This window comes from Equus quagga, chromosome 11 (genome assembly GCF_021613505.1).
Source record: "Equus quagga isolate Etosha38 chromosome 11, UCLA_HA_Equagga_1.0, whole genome shotgun sequence".
In the NCBI taxonomy this organism is placed as follows: Eukaryota; Metazoa; Chordata; class Mammalia; order Perissodactyla; family Equidae; genus Equus; species Equus quagga.
The window spans coordinates 83,882,030-83,907,583 of record NC_060277.1 but is presented as its reverse complement, the minus strand read 5'-3'; the positions used below and the strand labels follow the sequence as shown (position 1 = coordinate 83,907,583).

The window sequence follows — 25,554 nt, the reverse complement described above, 5'->3', positions numbered from 1 at the left end:
CTGGGGCCGGCCCGGTGGCGCAGCAGTTAAATTCACATGTTCTGCTTCTCGGTGGCCTGGGGGTTCGCCAGTTTGGATCCTGGGTGCAGACATGCCATGCTGTCTTGGCACTTGCTGTGGTAGGCGTCCCACATATAAAGTAGAGGAAGATGGGCATGGATGTTAGCTCAGGGCCAGGCTTCCTCAGCAAAAAAAGAGGAGGACTGGCAGTAGTTAGCTCAGGACTAAACTTCCTCAAAAAATATAAAATAAATAAAATAACATAAAATAAAATGTTAGTCCTAAATCCAACCATATCAATAATTACATTAAATGTTAATAGACTAAACACTCCAATTAAAAGGCAGAGAGTGTCAGAATGGATTTTAAAACACAAGTCTCAACTTGTCTATATGTCTCTACAGAAGACATATTTTAACTATACAGATACAAATGTTCTGTGCAATGGAAGCAGAAGGAAGCTGAAGTGGCTATATTAACATCAGATAAAGTAGATTCCAAAACAACTAGTATTACCAGAGATAAAGAGGGACATCTCATAATGATAACAGGGTCAATTCATCAGGAAGATGTAACAATTCTAAATATGTACACACCTAATACTAAAATCCTTCCAACAGCCCACGAGGCCGGGTCCAGCTGCAGCCCACCTTGCTAGCTTCACCCCATACCACTCTCTCCCGCCTCTTTGCTTTCTCCTCCACTCAAATCATCCAGACCCTTTTTTTTCTAGCACCTCCCCATACTCAGGGCCTTGGCATCCCTTTAATCCTCCCTTGCCTCCAACTTTTACCTTTTACCTCAACTCCTTTTCTTCCTTAAGGTCTCGGTCTAAATATCACTTTCTCTAAGAAGTTCCCCTTGATTACCCCCAGACAAGCAGACTGAGATATACATGGTGTGTTCCCTCCACCTCCTGCCCTTCTGACTACTTCAGTTACTAACTCATGTCTGTTTCTTCTGCTGGATGACACTCCTGCAAGGTAGGGTTATACATCTTTCCTTGGCTGCTCTAACCCCAAGGCTCAATTAGTATACATGTAATAAAGTAAAAATGAATAAAGTCTGGATTGACTGAGGTTCTGAAACTCATCATTTCGGTTTTAGAACTCACATAATCTGTAGCAACTGGCCTTTTGAATGGGCTGAACTGAGTAGGGTATACAATCAGGAAACAGTTTTTCCCCTCTACTGCCCTCACTTCCCCTACACTCTTGTCAGTTGGCTCTCCCTTCGCCTCTCCTGAGATGCATCTCAGGTAGATTCCATAGTCTTTCAGTCACTCTGAGACATTCGAGCCCAGTCTCATTTCCAGTAATAAACTGTCCAGTCCTGTTGAAATCAAAACCTCTTCCTTACTTCTTTACTTCTCCTCTGATCTCAAGGCTGCTTCTGGCAGCTCTAGAGCTGAAGCAGGGAGAGAGCCAATGAGATGACACAGGGCAAAGTACAAAGGCTTAACTGAAGTTTTGGCTCACTTTTTGGCTTTGTTCTAATGCCTGTTCTTTTGTGGGAGGGTCTTTTGTCTTAGTGGATCCTTCACAGCACCCTAATGCAGGCCAGTGTTTTCTCCTCCTGACTTCTTGCTACATCTCCAGCCTCTCTGTTGGGATTCTTCCTTCCTTCTTTCCTAAGTGAGGTCCCTTTACATGGCTCAGCTATCCTCTACTCAGTCTACTTACCCACCAACTAGTGGAAGTGTGGCAGCTGCAACTGCTGGTCTCTCATGCTCACCCAGCCATCAAGGACTGCTCCAGGTAGGAGGCCAATAGCAGTCTCCCTCACCCCTAAATTCCAGGTAACATGCCAGTTTCTCTTCATGCCACGTTGGTGGCAGTTGGGGTGGGCTGACATGTTTCTACTCTTCAGCAGGCTAGGAGACAGGCTCCCACCTCTCTTGCTAGCAAGCACAATTCTCTCCATGAGGTTCACCTGAAGGGCTTCTTACTTGGCTTGAGGCTAAGAAGGAGGGAAAAGCCACAGCATTCTATTCCTGTGAATGCCGTTTAAAGAATCTTTTCCACTGACACCCTCACCACTATCCCATTGCCTTCTCTTAGACAGGCCTGAGGTGGGTAATGGAGTTGAAGGTCCACAAACCATTTTGGCCCACGGACCATTTTGGCTATCTCCTAGGAAGCCCTGCTTTAGACTCCGGGGGAACCTATCATTCTGTTCTTTACTCTGAGGCTTTAGATGAAATTCCCAGACACAGATGAAGTCATGCTTCATATCCAGTTACGCCTCTCAACCCCATCCCCTGCTCTAGCTTAACGTCAAGAATTTGAAGATGCAGAACATTCAGGAGATGTCTAGAAGATAATAAATGTCCTAAAACTCTGCTTCTCACACTGGAGGGTTTGAATAGATAAACACTAGAAGTCACAGAATGCCTAATTTGAACACCAATTTTTATGTAAAAACACATATGGGTGTGTTATGGGGTAAAACGCAAAATTTTGAGGCGGGGGGGAGGACCTTTCAAATAAATTATTGAGCTCACTGTCAGCTACTTCATCGATAGACTCTAGGGGTGGTACATGGAAAAATTTAAGAACTTTTGAGGGAAATACTTTGTGGGATAGTTGGATCCTACAAAAACTGGGGTTACCCTTCTCGAAGTCCTCAGGAATGAGACTGAGGCAAATGGAGAAACATTGTAGAGAAATTAGTCACCCCAACTGTTCCACAAACCAGCTGAGAGAAGCTTAATAAGCTTCCCTTTCAATACTAAGAAGGGAGAGGGGGAATCTGGCAGGACTCTGGTTACTCTGAAAAAAGCAGGTGTGGATCTCAAGATCAGCAGAGGTTTCGTTTGAGAATGGTCTTTTTGTATTTGTTTGTTCTTTTGAAGATTATACTTGAGCTATGGTCGCTATTTCTGTCTGCCCTGTAGGCTGAGGTGGCTGTAGCCTCTAACAAAACAATCTTGAAAATAAAAGCACCAAGTGCCTGGAAGGAGCAAGGAAGGGGAGAGCTGTGAAAGATGGCTCCTCACTCCACCACAGGCCTCAGAAGACCCAGTGGATGGAGTAGGTTTGAAGGAGAAGAGGGAACTGGGCAGAATCAAAGGTGGATGGCTGGGGCCTGACGAGAAACCCCAGGAGCCTAATAGTTGGAAGACGTTATGGTTCCCTAACAAAAAGCAAAACAAAACAGCCTCCAATGGTGATTTAAGAACTCTTTTGAACAATATAAGTGCACTGGTAGAGAACATCTCATCTCTAGATTTAACTTCTGATTTCCACAAGAACTCATAGCTTTATGATGTATTTGGTTTCCCTTCTGATCCTATTCAGAAATGTGGACCAAGCTGCATCTGCCATTTCAACATGATACTTACCTTTCTTAAGAATCTTCTTCACTTTCACATAGTTCCCTTGTTTGACATACTCATGAAGCTGAGCTTCCAAGGAATCATTTCTTAAGGAACCAAGCTGAACTGGACAGGGGACTGGAAGAGGAACAGCACGAGACATCCTGTTTCAAAAGGAAGCAACATGCTTATTCTAACTGAATCAGAAATGCAAGGAAGCAACTTAAATTCTTTCACATTTCTTTTACTTCTTGTCTACTTTCATTTATAACAAACAGGACTAGAGAACAATTACATACTGAAATTCTACAAGATTAATGTTTATTCTCAATGTTACTGTTAAAATCAAACTGAATATATTTATCACTAATTCCCAGGACTGGAAAAGTGATGACTACTAGCAAATAAAATTAGAAATATATATGTTTGTTGTGCCATTAAGCTAATTAGGAGAGTATTAACTTTGAAAGGTTGGTACACAAATGCAGTCATTATGTAAGAATGTAGATAGTATAATGTAGTGGGTTGGGTTCACAGTTCAGGCTCTGAAGTTCTGGTCCTGGCTGTGTCACCTCCCTAACTGTGTGACCTTGGAAAAATTATTTAACCTTGACAGGCCTCAATTTCTTCCTCTGTAAATGAGAAGAATAATAACCAGAGGGTTGCTCAGAGGTTTAAACGAGCTATTATGTGTAAAGTGCTTAGAACTGTGTCTGGCACCAAAGGAGTTCTTTGTAGTTGTTAGCTGCTACTGTGCATGATAAGGACCATGCAGAGAAATTCTAACTTTCCACATGTAGCATCCACACCTGACCATCATACAATCAAGTGTTTGTGGTATATCTACCATGTGTCTCAAATGTGACAGGTGCTGTTTAAGACACCTAAAATTGCATCACTGCCATCACAATGCTCAGTCTAGGAGCGCAGACAAGTGGCACCATGTTGGTGTTCCACAGACAATGGATAAGAGAAGGAAGCCGCATCCATATGAATCAACAAGAACAGACATCAAGGGCATAACTAAGTGCTACATGGAAAGACACAGAGGGTGTAACATGAGGTAAGGTAAAAGAAAAAGCCATGATGGCTGACACATATGGTGGGTCTTCACCAGCCAGGAGGCTTTTAGGTTACCGAGAAGTAACATTTTCTTAATTTATCCACTGACAAAATGTATAAAATGCGAACTGGAGTGTTTTAAGTTTCCTTTGGTATTTGTTAATATCCACATCAGTGACTACAAACAATATCCTAGTAATCCAAAAATATCACAATGTTCTTAAGCAAACAAAAGTGACTGAGAAAATATTGTTCATTTTAAATACACACTGAAGCTTTTTTTTTTTTTTTTTTTTTAAAGATTTTATTTTTTCCTTTTTCTCCCCAAAGCCCCCCCGGTACATAGTTTTATATTCTTTGTTGTGGGTCCTTCTAGTTGTAGCATGTGGGACGCTGCCCCAGCGTGGCTTGATGAGCAGTGCCATGTCCGCGCCCAGGATTCAAACCAACGAAACACTGGGCTGCCTGCAGCGGAGCGCACAGACTTAACCACTCGGCCACGGGGCCAGCCCCCACACTGAAGCTTTTATAGGAAGCTGTCATTCCTCCCCCGCTCCCTCACTCTGCCTCTCGTCTATTTCTAGGTACAAAAAAGAGTGGCATATTTCCACTATGATTTACATGGCTGATTGGGGCTGGATTGTATTCACTCCTCCTAAATGTTGAAGCTCTAACCCCTAGTACCTCAGAATGTGACTGTATTTGGAGATAAGGCCTTTAAAGAGGTGATTCAGTTAAAATGAGGCTGATGGAATGGGGCCATAATCCAGTATGACTGGTGTCCATATAAGAAGAGGAAGAGATATCAGGGACAAGAGGGCAGCCGTCTGCAAGCCAAGGAGAAAGGCCTCAGAAGAACCTAACCCTGCTGGCACCTTGATCTTGGACTTCCAGCCTCCAGAACTCTGAGAAAATAAATTTCTGTAGTTTAAGCCACTCATTCTGGAGTATTTTGTTATGGCAGCCCTAGCAAACTAAAACACTAATAATAGCTAGTTATATCATATGAATAGGCATATGGTTTTGTTTAACTTAGTTTAATAAAGGCATGGGACAAGTTTCAATAATTACAAAAAAGAAAGTGGAAAATATTCCTCTTAAAAGGAGAGTCTATAGTTAGTCTCTCCGCTTCATTCATCCACTCGTTGGACTGTGCCTGCACTGAGGGCCTGCTAGTGTGTTATCCTTCCCCCACCTCTGACACTGGGCTGCTGGTCAAAGTCCCCAATATCTTCTTACACCTGGACAAATCCAATGTGCATTTTCAGGCTCTGTCATACTGAAATGTTCACCTGTACGTCACACTGCTGCTCTTTATATTTATGTTATTGTGGTAAAATACATATAATATGAAATTTACCATTTGTTTGTTTGTTTGTTTTTGAGGCAGATTAGCCCTGAGCTAACATCTGCTGCCAATCCTCCTCTTTTTGCTGAGGAAGACCGGTCCTGAGCTAACATCCGCGCCCATCTTCCTCTACTTTATATGAGGGACGCCTACCACAGCATGGCTGGTCAAGTGGTGCCATGCCCACACCTGGGATCCAAACCAGTGAAATCCGGGCCGCCAAAGTGGAACGTGCGCACTTAACCGCTGCGCCACCGGGCTGGTCCCAGATGTACCCTTTTAAACATTTTTAAGTGTTCAGTTCAATGACACTGGGTATATTCACATTGTGCAACCATCACTTACCATCCATTTCTAGAACTTTTTTCTCATCTTCCCAAACTGAAACTCTATACCCATTAAACACTAATTCCCCATTTTCTCCTCCTCCCAGCCCCTGGCAACCACCATTCTACTTTCTGTCTCTATGAATTAGACTACTATAAGTACCTCCTGTAAGAGGAAACATACAGTATTTGTCCTTTTGTGACTGGCTATTTCACTATGTCCTCAAGGTTCATCCATGTTGTAGCATATGTCAGAATTTCCTTCCTTTTTAAGTCTGAATAATATTCCATTGTACTGAATATATATATTCAATACACACACACACAGATTCCATTTTGTTTATCCCTTCATCCATTGTTGGACACTTGGGTTGATTCCACCTCTGGCTATAATGCTGCTATGATCAACATGGGTGTACAAATATCTCTTCAAACCTGTTTTCAATTCCCTGGGGTATATATCCAGAAGTAGGATTGCTGGATGGTACGGTAATTCTATGCCTGATTTTTTGAGGAACTGCCATACTGTTTTCTATAGTGGCTGCACCATTTTTATATTCCCATGAGCACTGCACAAGGGTTCCAAATTTTTTAGATCCTCATCAACACTTATTTCCTGTTTTTTGATAATAGCCATCTTGATGGTTTTCAATCTCTTTAAAAGTATTTTTCGGGGCCAGCCCCATGGCCGAGTGGTTAAGTTCACGTGCTCTGCTTTGGTGGCCCAGGGTTTCACCAGTTTGGATCCTGGGCGTGGACCTAGCACCACTCATCAAGCCAGGCTGAGGCAGCGTCCCACATGGCACAACCAGAAGGACCTACAACTAGAATCTACAACTATGTACTGGGGGACTTTGAGGAAGAAGATGAAAAGAAAAAAAAAGTATTTTTATTTAATTGCATTTCGTGACATAAAATGTTCAAATAATACAGATAAATAAAACCCCCCAGACCGACTTGAGTTTCATGGGACGTTTTTTTCCCTAAAGTTCCAGAGCACATGCATCCCTGAGGACTTAAGTATGAATTGTGTTCATTATTTACATCCTAATATCCAGTCCCTGAGTATTTCTAAGTCTTACTTCCTTTATTCTTTTCCAGTCACCCACAGAGCTTATTTAGACCTTATTCTGTTTTAAGAAACTAGCTTCTGGGGAGTACTGGGTCTTAAAATGTTAGCCAAGGTTCTCAACATTGGGGAAGCACTTTTCTAACAAGCTAGCTCCTGCAGCTACTTGATCCTGGTAGTGCCCCCTGGAGTTTTGACTCCAAGTACATTTCACTATTTTAAGATTCAGCAATTCTCCCTCTATATAATTTCAGCCTCCCACAGCTAGAATAAAAATTAAACCAGCAAATTCATCTGCATGGATAAAATACAGAACTCTTTGAAAAAGAAAGATAAGGAGCAGGAAGTTAAACCCCTAATCACATAATTCTCAGTATTAGAAGATTGGACATCCTCACAAACACAATAAAACAAGCCACCATGTAAAGTACCCTGCCCTCACTGCAAGAGGTCTCTGTGAACAATAGCTGAAACATTCCCGGAAAATGCAAAAGCACACACCCGGGCATCTGTTTATGAGCATATGACAGACACATCAAGAAGCCACTTTTTTTTTTTAAAGACTTTATTTTTTTCCTTTTTCTCCCAAAGACCCCCAGTACATAGTTATGTATTTTTAGTTGTGGGTCCTTCCAGTTGTGGCATGTGGGTTGTTGCGTAAGCATGGCTGGACAAGCGGTGCCATGTCCATATCCAGAATTTGAACAGGCCAAACCCGAAGCAGAGCACACGAACTTAACCACTCAGCCATACGACCGGCCGCAAGGTGTTAATTAACAGGCCGACCCCAAGGTTTTAACTAATAATGACCATGCTACAAAGCCACTAAACCCTAAATAAAAGTTGTAAAAGGAAAACATAAGCAAGTAGTCTTCTTTTAAGACCAAGTTTGTCAGGGGAAAGCGCGAACGCAGTCCCCCACTACCACAAATTATGCAGTCGAGTTTCCCACATTTGGGGAAATCGCAGGGGTCAGCACATCCGGAGTGCAATGGATGAGCCTCGCCCTGGGAAAACCACCTTCGTGATCATGGTATCTCCCCTGCCAGGTAAGTATGAGTTGCTCCCCTCGCCTGGCACCTCACCATCGTCTTCAACACACTATAAAGTCATGGTCAATTATATTCCGAGTTCTTTAGGCCTTAAGTTCGAAATTGAAGGGTTATTTATATGACAGAGATCAGGGTACATCCTTTTGGATATTCAGTGGAAAGTGTTCCCCATGAAGAACTCACTCCAACCGGCAGTCACCGTGTCTTTCATCTACATATCCCCGCCTCTTGTCATCACTGTCGTCACTCAACGTCATTCTGCTTCTCGGAGAAGCGGTAAATTCGCTCTAGCTAGCCCTCAGGACGATCTAAAAGACGATCATCCATAGGGGTATCTGGAAAGGCTTTAAACTTCCTTGCCTTTCCGGGCAGACGCAAAGGTTCTGGCGTGGACTTGTCAGGACGAGTCTGCATTCTGCGCGGCAGGGCAGGGCAATGTAGGAGGCAGTGGAGAGCGGCCCGCAGAGGGGAAGGCAACACAGTGGTTACCCAGGTCTGAATCGCTGCTCCACTCTGGGACTAGGTCACACTCTCAGTCTGTCTCCATTTCCCCAAATCGTAAGTTGGCAGTAATACTGCCTGCCTACCTACAAGGTTTCTGTGAGGGCTGAGTAAGAGAAAGGGGGCAAAATGCAGCCTTGATCCCCTCCACCCCTACCCAGCCCATTCCTCTCCTGGACAGGTGCCCCATGTAGCAGGGGACCCAAAGCCGGCTTCGCCAAGATTCAAATCTCTGCAGTTCTTCCCGCAAGGGAAGCAGCATCTGGCCTGGATTTGGTAACAAACCGAGTGCTCCTTCCTTCTTTTCAGACAACAAAAATAGATGACACCTTGTGTTTTCCTTTCTGCCCTTGATGGGGCTAGATGCTCTGGGCAAAACAATTGCCTTTGCAGCAACTGTAATATCAAAGGCTTTGGTGATGTAGAGGCAAAACTTTACCTCCACCCTGTTAGGGTCTCTGGCTGGGCCTGAGAATTACATTGGCATAGACAGTTTAACAAGATAAAGGCATACAAATTTATTTAACGTAAGTTTACCTGACACAGGAGCCCTCATAAGAAAATGAACCAAACGAGTGGCAAACCCTAAATGCTTTTATACTAAGTTGAACAAAGAGAGGCAACTGTGGAAAAGTAATATATATGAGGAGGCTAAAGGTAGGTAAGAATTATTTTAACAAGGTCTGTCTGGACAGAATTCTCTCAGCTTTGACTGCCCCTCTCTGGGAATGTTTCTCTTCCCCTGGTATAAGGAAGACACCTTTCACATGAGAATTTGATCTCCCGCTTTCAGGAGGAAAAGAGGAGGTCAGAATGCTCTTCTAATACCTGCAGTTTTTCGAGTGCTTTTACCTCAAAATAATCCTGATGCCAAAGTGGCATATTTTGGAGTGGCATATTCTGGAAACCTTCAGTGGTATTCCCCTCTTAGTTAGCTTTTATTTTTCTTTTTTTGAGGATCCAAACCAGGGAATCCCGGGCCGCTGAAGCGGAACATGCGCACTTAACCACTGCACCACTAGGCCGGCCCCATGGCATAATTTTTTAAAAAGCTTTGCTTTGTTTTATTTTTCTGGAGGATATTTTTAATTATTACCGTAGTGATAAATTTCCCTTGCAGATAATTAGGAAAAGACAGAAAAGTGTTTTTTAAAAATTAAAATAAACCATAATCCCACTACAAAATTACCAGTTAACAGTTTGCTGTTATATATAGTAAGTCCAATTCTTTGTGTATATATATTTCTAATGTATGTGTTCATATATATTTATGCTTTATAACATTTTTCATTCATTTTGCTATATACCGTCATAGATAATTTATATGATTAAAATTCTATTGCTTCCAGTTTGTTGCCACTATATATATAAATGCAATGAACAGCGTTGTAGATATATCCTTGTGAATAATGACGATTTCTTAGGGTAATTTCTAGTAGTTTTCCCTATTATTTTAATATTTTAGTCATCTTAAGAAGTGCCTTAAGTGGGGGAGGAGAGGTGATATATGACAAATATTTTTAAATTCTTTAGAAATTACTTTTCCCCCATTTCTTTCATCTTTCAAAGCCCAGATGTCTAATTTCAGAGTTCATAATTTATTATAAGAAGAACTCCAGGGGCCAGCCTTGTGGCTGAGAGATTAAGTTAGTTCGCTCTGCTTCAGCAGCCCAGGGTTTTACCAGTTTGGATCCTGGGCACAGACCTAGCACCACTCACTAAACTATGCTGAGGCAGCGTCCCATATAGCAGAGCCATAAGGACCTAGAACTGGAATATACAACTAAGGACTGCGGGGCTAGGGGGAGAAGAAGAAGAAAAAAAGATTGGCAACAGATGTTAGCTCAGGTGCCAATCTTTAAAACAAACAAACAAAAATTCAAGTTTGTTAAGTAAGAATGAGAAGGAAGCCTAAATTGCATAATGTTGCATGCAAAAGAAGCAGCATATTAAATTGAATATATAGTATGATCAAAATTATTTCCAAAAAGGCAAAGTTTAAGAGACTTAAAGGAAACATACCAAGATGCAAACGAACTTAATTCCATTAGTGTTAATAGAGAACTATGGACTAATGCATTTTCCCCTAAATATTCTACATGATTATAATATTACTTCTAAATGAAAAAAATTTAACCCTAATTATATACATCTAGTGCCAAAACATGTTCATACCTTTTGACCTAGAAATTTGTTTTAATTTACCTATAGGAAGTAATTCTAGAGAAAGACAATGCCCGATGCACAAGGGTGTTCATCATAGATTTATTTGCAATTACAAAAGACCAGAATCACCCCTAAACCCTAGATAGCAAAGGAACAGGGAAATGGAGTATTAAGCAAACAGAATAGTAACAAAATAATTAACAACATGAAAAACATTTTTACTATATAAGGTTAAGAGGAAAAAAGGATATAAAATGTTATGTATACTACGCCTGCAATTTTGTAAAAATGTGCATCCTTAAGAAAAATTCTGGAAAGAAATGAACTAAAGTGATATGTTACCTGGTGAGATACAGGTTACAGACTTTCAATAACATTCTTACACTGTTTTTTCTTCATATTAAGGAGAACAAATCCTGGTTGAACCACCACAAGAAGTATTTAGCATAGTATTTAAATAGTTTTGAACACAAGCTTTAGTATCAGATGGACTTAGGTTCAAATTGTGATTTTAACATATTTTAGCTGTCTGTGCTTGAATTTACCCTCTAGGAACAATGTTAATTAGAAATAATTACACTGGGGCCGGCCCCGTGGCCGAGTGGTTAGGTTTGCGCGTCCGCTGCCGGCGGCCCAGGGTTTCGCTGGTTCGGAACCCGGGTGCGGGCATGGCACCTCTCGTCAGGCCACGCTGAGGCGGTGTCGCACATGCCACAGCTAGAGGACCCACAACTAAAATATACAACTATGTACTGGGGGGCTTTGGGGAGAAAAAGCAGGGAAAAAAAAAGAAATAATTATAGTGAATATATATATTCATACACACACACAGAATAAAACAATCAACTACAATGAGTAAGTAACTCAAAGGCCTAAAATAAGCTGAGATGGGGTAGTACAGCCCCTCCCTCAGTACAGCAAATATTTGGCGAGTTCCCGAATACCTGAGGAAGAGTGGCACTGGCACACCTACTGATATCGACCCTGATATCAGTTTCCCCACATTAAACCCAGCATATATGGGGTTAAAACCAAAACACTCATTCCCTGCTTACTCTCTGGCTTCCTAGCTCCAGAATCCACTATCCTCCATGGAGACAAACACCGTCAAGGACAAGCACCTGGATCATCTCTTCCCCACAAAGAGATACAGGCTGGTGGGAAAGCTCCGACCAGCAAGGCCATATACTCCCCCTCCCCTACCTAAAACCCCAAATAAAAACCCTTCCTTTCAGCTTTTCGGGGAGTTTGGGATTTCAGTGTTAGCTTGCTACTTGCTCAGCGCTGTGCAAAAATAAAATTCCTACTTTCTTCCACCACACCCAGTGTCAGAGATTGGCTTGCTGCGCAACGGGTGAGCGAACTGACTTCAGGTTCGGTATCACTACCAAGCTCTCTCAGATCATGGCTGTCCCTGCCAACTCAGATGTTCTGTCTCTACAGACATGCTCCTCACTCAGTCCATAAGTCTCATCCCCACCTCTGAATTTCCACCCATTCATTGGCCTCATGGGGGTTATGTAGGGATTGACGCTCAGAAATATAATGAATGTGGCACGTATACTCAGTAATTTTTAAAAACCAACTTTTATATAAGTTCACAAAGAAGTGTGACTGTCAAGAAGTCTATGGCACCAACACAACTGAATCTAAACATCCACTACCAGGAAACTTTCTACAGACAACCTGGTTTGCAGAGAAATGAACCCATTCACTTCAGACACATTTGCCCTGGCCCTGCATTTCCCATCCACTGGGGCATATAAATTGCAATATAAACTACAGTCACTCTATTTGGACATTTGCTAAATATCCTCATCCACAAAGTGTGACCCAGCCCACCTCAATTATACAACATCATTTCATTATTGAACTACCTTCTTAATTTCATCCCAGAAGATTTGATTTCACAGGAGGAAGGTAACACTTGGCTGTTTCCGTGGTATCCATGAATGCCAGGCTGGCCACAGCTCAGAGACCTCTAGGACTATCTGCATCCCCCCGAGATTAGATTTCACAGGTACTCAAAGGCTGCTATGCTGAGGGAACTCTATTTCTGATAATCACATTGTCTACTCCAGTATTTTCAGCATTCACAAAGTATCCCTGAGTTTCTATGAGTGCTGCTAATGATAAAAAAAAAAAACCACCTGTTTGCAAGTCATAACTTATATGTATGTATACTTTTCACTTACTCACAGCGACTTAAACTCTTAAGGTGCCAGCTACTAGCCTAGGCACTGGAGATACTAAGAGTAATAACGCAGAGAGAGATTCTGCCTGCAATAAGAGCACAATCTGTAGAGAAACAGACTTGCCAGAACTACAGGAAGAGTGGTGAACGAATAAAAGGGGTAAGGACTAGGTTCAGTGAAGACCAGATTATGACTTTGAACGGTCCTACACGTTTTTGCCTTCATGGGCCCCTTCCTCCATGAAAAAATATATCAAAATTATATGACTGCACTGATAAAAAGATTACTATATTATATATGACATTTTCTTCCACCTAAAATATCACCTTTCTTCTTTCGATTTGAAAAGTGCCTTAGGCACCACGCCTACAGTTCCTACTGTTTAACTCCATCCTGGGTTCAGTGGCAGTTTGGGTGGATCTCAGGCAGTTTCAGGAGAGAAGTTGAATGTTCAAGTACGCATTTTCCAGGTTGAGGGAAGGCAGGGCATTCCAGAAAGAGCAAGCATGTGAGTTTACATAAGTAATACAGCAAGGTCTTCTGGAAACTTTTTCAAAACAAGGGAGAAGCGACGTCAACAGAAGAGAATGTGAGCAACATAACTATTTCAAAATTTTGAGTAGCCACATATAAAATGACAAAGAGTTGAAATTAACTTTAATAACATGTTTTACCGCATCCCAACATATCCAAAATGTTACCACTGCAAAATGGAGCCAGTCCAAAAAAAAAAAAAAGAGAGAGAGGTAACACTCCCTCTTTTCATACTAAACTTTCAAAATCCTTTAACAAGCCTACCCTTGCAGTAGGTTGCGTCGCAGTACTTAAAAACTTCACTTCTCCAGCCCAGTGTGATTGATATATCTCCAGTAGTCAGTAATTATCTACATACAGGCCCCACAAAGCTGGAAAAACAGTATGACATTAGTAATTATCTACAGACAGGCCCCACAAAGCTGGAAAAACAGTATGACACCAACTAGTGTTACAACACCAAAAACAAAGAAAGCCCACTAAAGTACAGACCTGCTTTTAAAACACAAGTAAGCCAGGGGAGAGCGCGAACGCAGTCCCCCACTACCACAAATTATGCAGTCGAGTTTCCCACATTTGGGGAAATCGCAGGGGTCAGCACATCCGGAGTGCAATGGATAAGCCTCGCCCTGGGAAAACCACCTTCGTGATCATGGTATCTCCCCTGCCAGGTAAGTATGAGTTGGAGTCAGACCCTGGCACTACCCGTTACTGTGCACACCACTGTAAGGTTCAGGTTACTCCGAAACGACTCCAATTGGCCTTTATCTACATATAGCACCCCAAGACACAGATTTTCATACTATATCTTAGTATCGGTAATACTAGATAATCATGCATATCCTTCCAGGGAACGCGGTTCCAAAACGCCCGGAGTCTTTCATCTACATACTCCACCTCTCGGCATTACGTCACTCGCAGCTGGTGGATCTGAGCGGGCAGCAGCGCTCCCCGAGGCCAAAGGCTGCGAAGCCTCGGGGCTGCTTTGGAAGATCGGTTCCTCCTCCCACTTGCCCCGACCTAAGTGACGCCTATCAGGCTATTTTCCTGATAAAAATCCATCCCTCTCCCAATTTTTGGCGTGGCCGAAGGTCTTCGGATCTCATTGTGTGAAGTCCTCGTGAGCAAACTGACGCGAATGAGCCTTTAGTTGACAGCCAGCCTCACGCCTTCCCTGGACACTATGCTCCACACCAGCCTGGTACCATTTCCTCCTATTCCGAAAGGGGCTGGAGCAGGGAGTCGAATTGAGAATGTCGTGGCTACCTGCTAGCGGGGTGTGTTGCAAAGAGCGAGGGTTTTCTAATCCAAGATCTGGACTGCAATTCAGTGTTCACATTGCATGACTCTGGATAAGCTTCTAAGCCTCTGCATCTGTTCCTCTGTTTGTACAGAATGGGGAGAAAGTCTCGTCAGATGTCCCACCCACCTCAGGCCCCACTCCTACCCCTGCCGGTGGTCTGTTAGCACCTAGCCCTGGACTTCTGAGGATGGACAGATGTCCTCAGGGAATTCACAGGGTCCATTCTTACCTTTCCCCTCTGGATCTTTTCTTTCTCCTTATCTCTGAGAGTTTCACTTTTTTGCTAGGTAAGTAATATATCTGAAAAGCCTGTTTTGTTGCTGTTCTATTTCCCCAACATTTTACGTGTTTTGAACCAAGATAAGCTACTCTTGGCCTCCAGTCTACCTACTGCCAAAAAGGGGAGTCTGACCTTTCCATTTACTTGATTCTTCAGACTCTAGATGCCATTTTACTCCCTAGCCCCTCAGCCACCTCATCTTGCTCCCTTTACACTGCAGCATAGCACATTTCCTCTATCTGATCCTAGATCCAACAATCATCCCCCCTACTCCCATTTTCCCCAGCACTGCTGGAGGAAGTTGTGACCCTCCTACTCCAAAGTCAAGAAAACTGTAACGACATCTTCATTGCTACTTGGCGCTCCTTTTACACATATCTTTTAAATCCCTCTACCCTGCTGTTTCAAATCTCCAGCTAAAGTAGTGGTTCTCAATGACCACGCTACCACTACCAGGGGTAGTTTTTTGTTGTTTGGTTTTTTGCTTGAGGAAGCTTCTCCTGAGCTAACATCTGTGCCAGTCTTCCTCTATGTTGTATGTGGGATGCTGCCTCAGCGTGCCTTTATGAGCGGTGCAGGTCCTCACCCGGGATCCGAACCGGCAAATCCCGGCTGCTAAAGCGGAGTGCTCGAACTTAACTACTACGCCACCGGGCCAGCCCGCCAAGGGGTAGTTTTGAACACTTGTGGGGACTTTTTCCTTGTGTAGTCATGCCAAGCACTTACATATTAAAATATTTTATTATGACATTTTATTTTTATTTCTCCCTTATATTACAGTTAGGACATTATATCATTTGTGGAAGAAGTATATGCAGCTTATATTTTCTATGAACATCTTCAGGATAGTAAAGGGAACTTCTATTTGTTATAAGACGACCTTGACAGAACTGAGAACCACAACCCTAATCCAATCACATCCATATATCCTTTTTACAGGAGTGAGAATAATTTAGCTGCTTCTTTATTTGAAAAGTACAATGAATTCCCCTTCCCATTAGCGTTTCTCAAAGTGCAAGCTATCACCAGCTGCATCAACATCATCTACTGAATCAGGATGTGTGCGGATGAGACCCGGGTGTGTGCACTTTTAAAACACACTCTCCAGGGAATTCTTACAACTCTGAAGTTTGAGAACCACTGGGCCCAGCCTCTCTGTTGTATCAAAGGAAGAGAGATTGGCTTTCTTATTAAACTTCTGATTCCAAGTAAGCTCCCAATTCCGGCCTCTCTGGCCTCAATCCCTTCCTCTGCCCTGGATTCAGCTCCTCTCCTTTCAAACATACACAGGCGCCCTTTACCCAGAAAAGAAACCTTTCTCAATTGCTTAGTACCCCTACATTATTGTTCTCTCGCTTTCCTTTCATTCACTTGGATCTTAGGGGTTAATTCCTTGGTTTAACATCACATTTGTGGAATAGCTCCTAGATGTCAAACACTGGTCTATGGCTTTACAGATTGACAAGAAGTTTTCACATATTGAGGTATATGGGGTACTTATTTGGTTTAAAGCTGATTTGGCTAGAACTAAAGAAGCCTGATTTACGGCTTATCAAACATATATGGTACATCTACTTTAACCATTAAAGTAAAGAATGTATTAAGCATTATCTTAAAGTAAAAGAATGCACTCTTTGAAGATATGGATGCATACTTCCTTTTCTAAGATGCCAGTATTGGGTAATTGGGTAATCAGTACTCCCGAAGGTAAGTTTCTTTTCCTGGACATCAGGTCATGTTGACCTGTTAATCTGCAACTGAATATCTCTTTGAAACTTTGATGAATATGTATCCTGGGCATGTCTAATGTATGTTCTTTATTCTAAAAAAGTATAAACCTGCACTGATTAACCATGCTTCTCTGGAAGGCTGTCTTTTTTTTTTTTTTTTCTGAGGAAGATTAGCCCTGAGCCAACTGCTGCCAATCCTCCTCTTTTTGCTGAGGAAGACTGGCCCTGAGCTAACATCCGTGCCCATCTTCCTCTCCTTTATATGTGGGATGCCTACCATAGCATGGGTTGTCAAGCGGTGCCATGTCTGCACCCGGGATCCGAACCGGGGAACCCCAGGCCTCCAAAGCAGAACGTGCACACTTAACCACTGGGCCCCCGGGCCGGCCCCAAGAAAGGCTGTCTTCTTTTATGGAGACTGCCTTCCTGGATTGTAGTCCTCAGCCTGGTTCAAGTAAAATTCACCTTTTCTCTCTTATCTATAAAATGGTTATTTGCATTAACAAGATATTATTTAATTTTCACCAACGCCTTTTTAGGTCGGTACTATTACTATTATTCCCCATTTTAGAGATGAAGAAAATGAGGCACAAGACAGTTACCTAATTTCCTAAAACCACCCAGTTAGACAGCAGTAGAGCTAGTGAGTCCACACTCTTAACCTCTGCACTCAATGGCTTACAGACTGATGTATAATCAAGCTGCATTACAGTCAGGGTCTATTAACCTGTGGAGAAAACACTGGGTTAGAAGAACTAAGAGAATTTTTCTGAGAGCAAAGCTGGGAAATCCTCCAGAGCATTTAAAGTCTCTCTGGCATCAGGGAACCTAAGAGAACAAAGGATTAGGACCCTCTCAATGTGATGCGGTCAATGCAACAAATGAAGGTATTCTCAATCCCAGGGACTACGGGGAGCTCCTAAAATGTACTGATTGTTTACTTTGTAAAATGGGTTATAAAAACAGTGTTGGGGCTCACAGCAGGCCGCTCCAAGATCTGCCGCAGTGGCATATTGATTACTTTGAAGTTACTTGAGAAAACAGCTGGTGCAAAAAGGGCACTCTGACCCTTCTCTCTCTGTTCCCCCTGAAAGCACAGAATAAATCTCCTGTGTGAATTGTACCCTCTCTGCACCAAGAGATAGAGAGATATCCAGAGCTAGGGACTTCAGGGCCAAGAAGCCCATATAAACAAACTGATACCGACCCTGATAGCAGTTTGCCCACATTAAACCCAGCATATATGGGGTTAAAACCAAAACACTCATCCCCTGCTTATTCCCTGGCTTCCTGGCTCGGGAATCCACTATCCTCCATGAGACAGAGACCGCCAAGGACAAGTACCTGGATTCATTATCTCCTCCCCTCAAAGAGATACAGGCTGGTGGGAAAGCTGCTGACCAGCAAGGTCACTGGCTCCCTCCTCTCATCAAGTAGTCTCAAGGCCAAAGACAGGCTGGTAGGAAAACTCCGACCAGCAAGGCCATATGCTCCCCCTCCCCTCCCTAAAACCCCAAATAAAAACCCTTCCTTTTAGCTTTTCAGGGAGTTTGGGATTTCAGCGTTAGCTGCCCTCTCTCCTTGCTCAGCACTGTGCAATAATAAAATTCCTACTTTCTTCCACCACACCCGGTGTCAGAGACTGGCTTGCTGCGCAACGGGTGAGTGAACTCACTCGAGGTTTGATATCAAAACCCTCTTACTTCTTTACTAATTTACTGCCTCAAGCCCAAATTCTGCTTAGATTCCTCACTAATTAAGCACCCACGTCTAAGTTTCTTTGTCCTGTCAATTCCTCATATATTTATTGTTTCCTTGTCTAAAACATACAAAAGCTGCTTGCTTTGGTCATTTCTTCAGGCCCCATTTCTCTGAGACCTAAGTACAAATTAAACTGTTTTTTTCCCCTCCTGTAAATCTGTCTTATGTAGGTTTTTAATTCAACCAGTCAAAAGAACCTGGGAGGCAGGGGGAATTTCCTGCAGCCTGACAATAGCAACTGGTGGTTCCTGAGTAAGTCTGTTTCATCTTCAGCCTCAAACCGATCACCTTGGTCTTCATCACCATTCATTAGAAATTACTAATGTGGGGGCCGGCCCCGTGGCCAAGCGGTAAAGTTCTCACGCTCTGTTTCGGGGCCCAGGGTTTCTCTGGTTCAGATCCTGGGCATGGACATGGCACCGCTCACCAAGCCATGCTGAGGCGGCGTCCCACATGCCACAAACTAAAAGGACCCACAACTAAAATATGCAACTATGTACTTGGGGTATTTGGGACAAAAAGGAAAAAACAAAATCTTGAAAAACAAATTAAAATGTGGCCAACATGTATTATGCTTCTTTTCTTGCCATTTTCCCCAACTCTACCAAATGCAAAAAATGACTGAATTTTTTCAAAGGTCACTAATGACTACTGATTACGAAAGGGCACATTCTCTTGGACCCCTCAGCACCATCAGCAGCGACCTCTTCTTGGAAAACTTGACTACAATGGTCACTTCTGCTCTTTCCCCAGCTTCTTTCAAAGGTGGCCGTTCTCCTCTCTTGCTCTAATTAGGGCAATTCTCCAAAGACCAGTCTTTGATTGTTGTTTTTCTCAACTTGCATGTTGTTTCCCTAAAAATTTCAGCCACCTTGCTGATGCCAACTACGGTGCAAATTCAGCTAAGCTCCTGACCCAGAAATCCGACAACAAGCATAACAGACAAAGGTCAAAAATGCCCCTCCTTACTGAACTCACCCTAATAGCGACGATAAAAAAGCAGAAAATACACAACCCGAAACACGCAAATTAACGAACTAACCTAGTTAAAGACTAGCTACCTTTATCAACACAAGTTATCAGGGGAAAGCGCGAACGCAGTCCCCCACTACCACAAATTATGCAGTCGAGTTTCCCACATTTGGGGAAATCGCAGGGGTCAGCACATCCGGAGTGCAATGGATAAGCCTCGCCCTGGGAAAACCACCTTCGTGATCATGGTATCTCCCCTGCCAGGTAAGTATGAGTTGCTCAGCTCGTCGGCATCCAGACCCTTGTACGCACAAGACTTTTTATATACGGTCACTAGAAGAGTCAGTACCCACAAGACGCACTTCAGTATCATTAGATATTCTAAGAAAAAGAAACCTCCATATCGTCTCTAATTTTTTTTCTGACATCTCCAGAATACTAGCATCTCTGAAGATCCAAGCATACATTGCGTCTGTTATTTGCATATCCACACCTCTGCCCATGTGACATCACTTCCTTTTTCCTTTTTTTTCTCCCTATGTCTAGCTTGTTAGAACACGCTTTAACCTTTGTCTGGGAAATATAGGATACAGCAGCTGTAAATAAAATGCTTTGGAGTTTTTCACACCTATTAAGGAAACTGAAGAGTCTGAGGTTCTTAAGCAACCAAAGACTCTTGCAGCTTCTCACAATGCTGTTTCAATATCCATTTTACCTGCCCAGCAACAATTCCTTAGTGCCTAGGCTACAACCCATTTTTAAAGGAAATAGCAACAAAATAGAAAACATCTGGAAAAAACACAAAGTTGGAGGACTCATGCTTCTTGATTTCAAAACTTACTACAAAGCAACGGTAATAAAGACAGTAAGGTACGGGCTTAAAGACTAACACGTAGGGACCGGTCCAGTGGCACAGGGGTTAAGTACGCACGTTCTGCTTTAGTGGCCTGGGCTTTGCTGGTTCAGATCCCGGGTGCAGAACTACACACCACTTGTCAAGCCATGCTGTGGCAGGTGTGCCACGTACAAAGTAGAGGAAGACAGGCACAGATGTTAGCTCAGCACCAGGCTTCCTCAGCAAAAAGAGGAGGACTGGCAGCAGATGTTATTAGCTCAGGGCTAATCTTCCTCAAAAAAAAAAAAAAAAAAAAAAGACAGACATGTAGATCAGTGGGACAGAATTGGAGAATCCAAATACAAACCCTCATACTGACCATCAACTGATTTTTGGCAAGGGTGCCAAAATAATTCAATGGAGGAAAGAACAGTCTTTTCAACAGTAATGCTGGGACAACCTACCTCACACTTCACACAAAAATTAACTTAAAATAGATCAAAGATCTAAACATAAGCCAACCATAAAACACTTACAAGAAAACACAGCCATAAATCTTCATGACTTTAGGTTACAGAATGGTTACATATGACATCAAAAGCACAAGTGAAAGACACCATCAAGAAAGTGAAAAGACAACACACAGAATGGGGGAAAATACTTGTAAATCATGTATCTAATAAGGAAGTTGTTTCCAGAATATATAAAGCATGATTACAACTCAATAAAAACACAAACAGCCTACTGTGATATTTAAAAATGGGCAAAGGCCAGCCCAGTGGCATAGTGGTTAAGTGTGCGTGCTCCACTTCAGCAGCCCAGGGTTTGCAGGTTCGGATCCCGGCATGGACCTGGCACCATTCATCATACCATGCTGTGGTGGCATCCCACATAAAGTAGAGGAAGATGGGCACAGATGTTAGCTCAGCAACAATCTTCCTCACAAAAAATAAAAATAAATTAAATAAAATAAAAATGGGCAAAAGATTTGAATAGATTTTTCTTCAAAGGAGGGATGCAAATAGCTAATAAGCACATGAAAAGGTGCTTAACATCATTAGTCATCAAGGAAATGCAAATCAAAAGCACCAGGAAATACTACTTCACACCCAGGAGGATGGCTAGAATTAAAATGACAGATAATAACAAGAGTTGATGAGGACGTGGAAAAACTGAAACCTTCACACACTACTGGTGGGAATGTAAAACGGTGCAACCACTTTGGAAAACAGTCTGGCAGTTTCTCAAAAACTTAAACACAGAATTAGCACATGACCCAGCAATTCCACTCGTAGGTATATACCCAAGAGCTATGAAAACATACATCCACACAAAAACTTGCACATGAATGACCATAGCAGCATTATTCATAATAGCCAAAAGGTGGAAACAACCCAAAGGTCTATCAACAGATGAATGAATAAACAAAGGGTATATCTACATAATGAAATACTATTTGGCCATAAAAGAGAATAAAGTACTGATACATGTTATCCATGTCAACATGGATGAACCTTAAAAATGTTATGCTAAATGAAAGATAGCAGTTGCAAAAGACCATGTATTATATGATTTTATTTATATGAAACAGGCAAATTCATAGAGACAAAAAGCTGATTAGTGGTTGCCGGGTTGGAGGAGATGGAGGAGCAGTTTGGGGGGGGGGACTGCTAAAGGATACGGGTTTCTTTTGGGGATGATGAAAATGTTCTAAAATTGTGGTGATGACTGCAAAACTCAGTGACTGTACTACAAACGAGTGAATTGTACCCTTTAAGTGGGTGGATTGTATGATACATGAATTATAACTCATTGAAGCTGTTACCACAAGAGAAAGAAAGAAAATAAATACAACCTTTGGGAAACCAAGTATCAGGGAAAGCATGAACACAGTTCTCTGCCACACAAATCACACTGCCCCCTGCATCTGAAGATGTCCTGGGTCACCACTAGCTCGGGATGACAACTAGTTGAGCCTCACCTTTCACCAGCTAGGGGAGGAGAGTCACTTTCCTGACCCTCGCTTTTCCTGGTCCTCATCCACCCTTCTACTCATGCTCTGGAGGTTCTCCACCCTCAAAGGGCTAACTGATTTTTCTCCACTTCAGCTAGAGGAATCTAACTCAATAAAACAGAGCACAGCGACTGCATTCCGGAAAACGACATACATGTTGAGGGATACGAGAGAGTCTTCAGGTGCTACAAAAGTAGGACGCTTTTATTTTCAAGTTTTACTACTGATGACGACACTGCCCACAGGTCTCCAAAGAGCTGGCCCAAGCAGGGAACTGACGTGGGCAGTAAGATAGAGGACTGATTACAAAGAGGAGAGGCTAGCCACAACTAGAAGGACCTGCAACTAAGATATACAACTATGTACCAGGGGGGATTTGGGGAGATAAAGCAGAAAAAAAAAAGAAAGATTGGCAACAGTTGTTAGCTCAGGTGCCAATCTTTAAAAAAAAAAAAAAGAGGAGAGGCTGGTTTTCTCTTCAAATGTACCATAAGCTATCCTTCCCAAAGACTGCTATTCTCTTCCAGCTTTTCAGGTTGTTTTTTGCTCCCAACATTTTAGAATTTCTCTACAGGAAGCACTCGGGATAGCTTTTTGCTTTTAATAGTAACACCTCAGCTTTGTAACTCATAAGATTCGGCTCCAGGCAATAAATGGGTGAATTGTATGGTATATGAATTATACCTCAATAAAGTGTTACCAAAAAATTAACATATATGTTTGTATTTACATACATATATATAAAACCACCTTCAAAGGGACACAGGAGACTACAATTGAGGATCCACATCTTTCTATTACAGTCTGTTGTGCCATATAATGTGTCCCCCACCCCCCTCCCCAAATAGACTCCTGATTGTGACAAGGACTATGTCCACTAATATCTGCATTCCCCTCATCCACCATGAAGCTTTGTACACAGTAAGTACCTCAAGCATGCTGGCTGAGGTGAATGAACTGGGTATCAAACCTAGGAGGCACTTCCAAAAAGATTTTCTTAACTTGATCTGACCAATGGCTGTAGGACTAATATTCATGCATTGCCTTCTGAAACGACATTTTGAATGGATTAGTCTTGGGTTCTGATATAGTTGTTTGAAAAAGGGGGAATAAAAAAAGCATACAGAATGAGGTTTCCATACTGTAGCAAAGTTAAACATGTATTCCCAATAACACAAGCTCATTCCACCATGACTCAGAGAAAAAGTCTCCACATACCCTAGCCTCTCTATTCTTTTTGTGAAGCTTTTTATATTAGACATGGGCCAACACCTGCCTCAATCTCTGGAGCCTGGAGTCACTTTTTTTTTTTTTCTTTTAATTTTTTAAAGTTTTTTCTCCCCAAAGCCTCCTGGTACATAGTTGTGTATTTTTAGTTGTGGGTCCTTCTAGTTGTGGCATGTGGGATGCCACCTCCACATGGCTTGATGAGGGGTGCCACGTCCATGCCCAGGATCCGAACTGACGAAACCCTGGACCCCAAAGTGGAGTGCGCGAACTTAACCACTGGGTCACCCGGTCAGCCCCCTGGAGTCATTTCTTTATCACTGCTAGTCTGTGGAGCCAAGAAGATTGACTCCAAGGTGAAAAGTAACTACCGGAACTACTAAGATAGCAGTAATACCCTGGTAAAATCACTAGGGAGTTGTATCAGAAGTTGGTCTGGTTTCTGTGAGTCAGTTTTAGGACACAGTAACACCCGTGGGTGACCTTGAGAGCAGCCCAGACAGTGCCGATATTGCTGTCTCGCCGTCTCTCTGTCTGGCATTCAGAGTTACCTCACCCACTAGACTGTGGTCCTCTAGAGTAGGGTTTTCCTTATTTCTTTTAAAATAGTTGAGATATAAGTCAGAGGGAGAAAGTCAAATACCGTATGATTTCACTCAGAAGTAGAAGATAATAACAACGACAAACAAACACATAGCAATGGAGACTGGACTGGTGGTGACCATAGCGGAAGGGGTAGGGGGAGAAGGGGTGATTAAGCTTACATGTGAGGTGACGGACTATAGTTTTCGGGTGGTGAACGTGATGTAATCAACACAGAATTCGAAATATATTACGATGTACATCTGAAGCTATATAATGTTATAATCCAATGTTACGGCAATAAAAAATAAATAATAAAATAGTTGAGATAATACAACATATACTTACTGCATATATTATTTTATCAATTAACTTTATTCTCTCTCATTAAAAACATAGGAAACATAATTTTATGTTATTTTATTTTTTTTAAGATTTTATTTTTTTCCTTTTTCTCCCCAAAGCCCCCAGGTACATAGTTGTATATTCTTAGTTGTGGGTCCTTCTAGTTGTGGCATGTGGGATGCCGCCTCAGCGTGGCTCCACGAGCGGTGCCATGTCCTCGCCCCGGATTCGAACCGATGAAACCCTGGGTCACCTGCAGCAGAGCATGCGAACTTAACCACTCAGGCACAGGGCCAGCCCCGGAAGCATAATTTTAAATTTCTGCATGATAGTCCATCTTAAGGATGGCCCATAATTCATATAATCATCCCCCTATTGCTGGACATTTAGGTTGATTCAATTTTTCACTACTGTAAATAATTCTCGGTTCTGTGTAGAGATGGTGTATTGAAAACCTATAAATTTCACTCTCTCCCAAAACCTCACAAAAACTGCAGTAAAGCAATTTCTAAAAAGGCAACAATTCCCAAGAATGGAGAGGACAGAGGGGACAGCAACAACATAATTTTGACAGTTATAAATGATAAATGACTCAACTAGACCTGGGATACTAAAATTTTAAACTAGTTCTGGGGAAAACTAAAAAGTAACCCAACAGACACTGCAAAATCCTCAAAAAACCCCAGATTTAACAGTACCAGAACCTCTAGAACCAGGTGAAATGAGGGGAATACTAAGAAACCAGGTTGATGGAAAGCTATTTCAGAAGAGATGTCCAAACCCCTGTCTCCCCGCGCTGCTGGGGAACTACTCACCCTGGCACTATCTAGAGTGGTGAGAAAGACTGGAGGAGGGTACAACTGAGACGCTCTGGAGAAGACCCTAAGTGCAGACGAAAGCATAAACATTTACGGAAAAGAGGACGTACATACGCAT

The 25,554-nt window shown here is 42.4% G+C and overlaps 1 protein-coding gene and 3 non-coding genes across 4 annotated transcripts in view; all 4 read right to left on the bottom strand.

Moving 5' to 3' along the window:
* Positions 1-8,430, bottom strand: part of TEX14 (testis expressed 14, intercellular bridge forming factor) — a 94,849-nt gene extending 86,419 nt beyond the window's left edge. Inside the window, exons 1-2 of the mRNA XM_046676308.1 lie at positions 8,357-8,430; positions 3,344-3,480 (exon numbers count right to left, since the gene is read on the bottom strand). Of these exons, the coding sequence (XP_046532264.1) occupies positions 3,344-3,480; positions 8,357-8,430 (211 nt within the window). The remainder of the gene's footprint in view (positions 1-3,343; positions 3,481-8,356) is intronic.
* LOC124248042 (U1 spliceosomal RNA) lies at positions 8,015-8,178 on the bottom strand. The gene has a single exon (XR_006890924.1). It is a non-coding gene; the product is annotated as a U1 spliceosomal RNA (small nuclear RNA).
* A 5,654-nt stretch (positions 8,431-14,084) lies between the features above and the next one.
* Positions 14,085-14,248, bottom strand: LOC124247998 (U1 spliceosomal RNA). Its single transcript, XR_006890886.1, has one exon. It is a non-coding gene; the product is annotated as a U1 spliceosomal RNA (small nuclear RNA).
* Positions 14,249-19,723: 5,475 nt separating this feature from the next.
* Positions 19,724-19,887, bottom strand: LOC124247986 (U1 spliceosomal RNA). The gene has a single exon (XR_006890875.1). It is a non-coding gene; the product is annotated as a U1 spliceosomal RNA (small nuclear RNA).
* Between the last annotated feature and the right edge of the window lie 5,667 nt (positions 19,888-25,554).